This window comes from Labrus bergylta, unplaced genomic scaffold (genome assembly GCF_963930695.1).
Source record: "Labrus bergylta unplaced genomic scaffold, fLabBer1.1 SCAFFOLD_224, whole genome shotgun sequence".
Taxonomy (NCBI): Eukaryota; Metazoa; Chordata; class Actinopteri; order Labriformes; family Labridae; genus Labrus; species Labrus bergylta.
The window spans coordinates 10968-15000 of NW_027077330.1; the positions used below are offsets into that span (position 1 = coordinate 10968).

Consider the following 4033-nt stretch of genomic DNA (forward strand, 5'->3'; position numbering starts at 1 on the left):
GGAAGCTGTGGTTCCTGATGTGAAGAGAAGTCCTCATTAAGAGAGGGATCATTAGAAACTGAAGGAGGGAGGACGAGAGGGGAAGAGTGCTAAAAGAGGAGATTAACCGTCTCTCAGGCAACCTGATGATCGCTCACACACAAACATCGAGCGTTTATGGTAATTCCTGCTCGCTGAGTAACTCGCTGTGTAACTCGCTGTGTAGCTCACTTTGTAACTCACTCTGTATCTCGCTGTGTAACTCGCTGTGTAGCTCACTTTGTAACTCACTCTGTATCTCGCTCTGTATCTCGCTGTGTAACTCGCTGTGTAACTCGCTGTGTAGCTCACTCTGTAACTCGCTCTGTTTCTCTCGCTCTGTAACTCGCTCTGTATCTCGCTCTGTAACTCGTTGTGTAGCTCACTCTGTAACTCGCTCTGTATCTCGCTCTGTAACTCGCTGTGTAGCTCACTCTGTAACTCACTCTGTAACTCGCTCTGTATCTCGCTCTGTATCTCGCTCTGTAACTCGCTGTGTAGCTCACTCTGTAACTCGCAGTGTAACTCGCTGTGTAGCTCACTCTGTAACTCGCTCTGTAACTCGCTGTGTAGCTCACTCTGTATCTCGCTCTGTAACTCGCTGTGTAGCTCACTCTGTAACTCGCTCTGTAACTCGCTGTGTAGCTCACTCTGTAACTCGCTGTGTAACTCGCTGTGTAGCTCACTGTGTAACTCGCTGTGTAGCTCACTCTGTAACTCGCTGTGTAACTCGCTGTGTAGCTCACTCTGTATCTCGCTCTGTAACTCGCTGTGTAGCTCACTCTGTAACTCGCTGTGTAACTCGCTGTGTAGCTCACTCTGTAACTCGCTCTGTATCTCGCTCTGTATCTCGCTCTGTATCTCGCTCTGTAACTCGCTTTGTAGCTCACTCTGTATCTCGCTGTGTAACTCGCTGTGTAGCTCACTCCGTAACTCGCTGTGTAGCTCACTCTGTAACTCGCTCTGTATCTCGCTCTGTAACTCGCTGTGTAGCTCACTCTGTAACTCGCTGTGTAACTCGCTGTGTAGCTCACTCTGTAACTCGCTCTGTAACTCGCTCTGTATCTCGCTGTGTAACTCGCTGTGTAGCTCACTCTGTAACTCGCTGTGTAGCTCACTCTGTAACTCGCTCTGTAACTCGCTCTGTATCTCGCTCTGTAACTCGCTCTGTAACTCGCTCTGTATCTCGCTCTGTAACTCGCTCTGTAACTCACTCTGTATCTCGCTCTGTATCTCGCTCTGTAGCTCACTCTGTAACTCGCTCTGTAACTCGCTCTGTATCTCGCTCTGTAACTCGCTCTGTAACTCGCTCTGTATCTCGCTCTGTAACTCGCTCTGTAACTCACTCTGTATCTCGCTCTGTATCTCGCTCTGTATCTCACTCTGTAACTCGCTCTGTAGCTCGCTCTGTAACTCGCTCTGTATCTCGCTCTGTATCTCGCTCTGTATCTCACTCTGTAACTCGCTTTGTAGCTCACTCTGTATCTCACTCTGTAACTCGCTCTGTAGCTCACTCTGTAACTCGCTCTGTAACTCGCTCTGTAACTCGCTCTGTATCTCGCTCTGTATCTCGCTCTGTATCTCACTCTGTAACTCGCTTTGTAGCTCGCTCTGTATCTCGCTCTGTATCTCGCTCTGTATCTCGCTCTGTAACTCGCTCTGTAGCTCGCTCTGTAACTCGCTCTGTAACTCGCTCTGTATCTCGCTCTGTAACTCGCTCTGTATCTCGCTCTGTAACTCGCTCTGTAACTCGCTCTGTAACTCGCTGTGTCCTCATTCACCTGACAGCAGTGAGTCGCTCTGACAGGCCCCGTCCCTTTAATCTGACGTGACCTCTGACCCCACAGGAGTCTTTCGGGAAACTCAAACGTGCGTTCATTTCTGCTGAGTTTGATGAACTTGGCTCTCGTTCGGACAGAACTCTTCACTGAGCTGATTACAGAACGCTAAAAATACGACGGAAGAAAAGTGAACAAACGACCAGCTGAGTTTTGTAAATGTATTTTGCTCTCAGAGGTCAGTGTCAGAGATTAATAGTTCTTCCTGATCCTTTGCTCATTCTGTTTAGAGCTGGAGACACGGGGAAAGATAGCGTCGATGCGGCAGCCTGTTCTCTGTGTTGTTAAAATCTGCAGCCGGCTCAGAGGCCCAACGTCAACATGTGACGCCGCAGGTGACCCTTCAGGGCGTTTTGTGACATTTACTGTGATTGGTCCAATAGATGATGAAGAGTTTTTATTTCCATCTGGACTGATTTCTTCTGAAACTCTAACCGGGCAATGAAGCAAACAGATCAGTTTCTTTGTTGTTACTTTTTGAAGTTCAAAGCGACAGAACAAGTTCCAGAGTTGACGAGTTGAAGGAGCGAAACATTCTGAAAGAGGACAAGGAGGATGATGGAGAGAAGAGGGGACTGATGGAGAGAAGAGGGGACTGATGGAGGGATGAGTGAGAGGATGAAAGGATGAAAGGATGGATGTATGGAGGGAGAGGATTGATGGACCGAGTGACGGTGGATGGATGCAAAGGAGATGGTTGGATGGATAGAGTGAGCGAGTGTGTAAGAGGATGGATGGAGGTAGAGTGATGGATGATTGGATGATGGATGGTGTGACTGCTTGTGTATGAGCTGCAGCTGCAGAGTCTCACACACTTTCTTCAGCAGGCTGCCAGTTACTGAACCCGTTCATCTGCAGCTGAACCTCCTTCAGGCTGTGTGTGTGTGTGTGTGTGTGTGTGTGTGTGTGGGTGTGTGTGTGTGGGGGTGTGTGTGTGTGTGTGTGTGTGTGTGTGTGTGTGTGTGTGTGTGTGTGTGCCTCCAAGTCGAGGGGCTGAAAGTTTAAAAATTAAACGTGTGAAGCGAGCATTTAGTTACTCAAATTTACATGAGAGAATAAAACATAAACAAAAAGACTGATCAACATTCTCCAAACAGACGCTCCGTCCTTGAACTGACGCTATCCTCCGTCTCATTGTCTGTCCCCCAGAGGACGTCTGGACATCTGTTTGTTCCAATCATTATTCTTATTGCTTTCCCTGTTAGGGGTCATGGGGGTGCTGGAGATGATCCCAGCTATGATTGGACGAGAAGCGAAGTTACATCCTGAACTGGTCACCAGCCAATCACAGAGCTGACATATAGACAACCAGACACATTCACATTCAGAGAGTCAGCAGTTAACCTAACAAGCATGTCTTTGGACTGTGGGAGGAAGACGGAGAACCAGGAGAGAACCCACACATGAACGAGGAGAACATGCAGACTCCTCACAGAGAGACTCCTGAAGGACGGGGATTCAAACCAGGAACCTCCTCACAGAGAGACTCCTGAAGGACGGGGATTCAAACCAGGAACCTCCTCACAGAGAGACTCCTGAAGGACGGGGATTCAAACCAGGACCCTCCTCACAGAGAGACTCCTGTCAGACAGGGATTCAAACCAGGAACCTCCTCACAGAGAGACTCCTGAAGGACGGGGATTCAAACCAGGAACCTCCTCACAGAGAGACTCCCGTCAGACGGGGATTCAAACCAGGAACCTCCACACAGAGAGACTCCTGAAGGACGGGGATTCAAACCAGGAACCTCCTCACAGAGAGACTCCTGAAGGACGGGGATTCAAACCAGGAACCTCCTCACAGAGAGACTCCCGTCAGACGGGGATTCAAACCAGGAACCTCCTCACAGAGAGACTCCCGTCAGACGGGGATTCAAACCAGGAACCTCCTCACAGAGAGACTCCTGAAGGACGGGGATTCAAACCAGGAACCTCCTCACAGAGAGACTCCCGTCAGACGGGGATTCAAACCAGGAACCTCCTCACAGAGAGACTCCCGACAGACGGGGATTCAAACCAGGAACCTCCTCACAGAGAGACTCCCGACAGACGGGGATTCAAACCAGGAACCTCCTCACAGAGAGACTCCCGACAGACGGGGATTCAAACCAGGAACCTCCTCACAGAGAGACTCCCGACAGACGGGGATTCAAACCAGGAACCTCCTCACAGAGAGAC

At 49.7% G+C, this 4033-nt stretch overlaps 1 protein-coding gene across 1 annotated transcript in view; it reads right to left on the minus strand.

Annotated features, from left to right (window-relative positions):
* Nucleotides 1-270: 270 nt before the first annotated feature.
* The window catches only part of LOC136178480 (fap1 adhesin-like), a gene marked incomplete at its 3' end in the record, with an annotated part of 4837 nt that continues 1074 nt past the window's right edge, over nucleotides 271-4033 (minus strand). The window contains exon 3 of the mRNA XM_065952364.1: nucleotides 271-1783. Within this exon, the coding sequence (XP_065808436.1) occupies nucleotides 271-1783 (1513 nt within the window). The remainder of the gene's footprint in view (nucleotides 1784-4033) is intronic.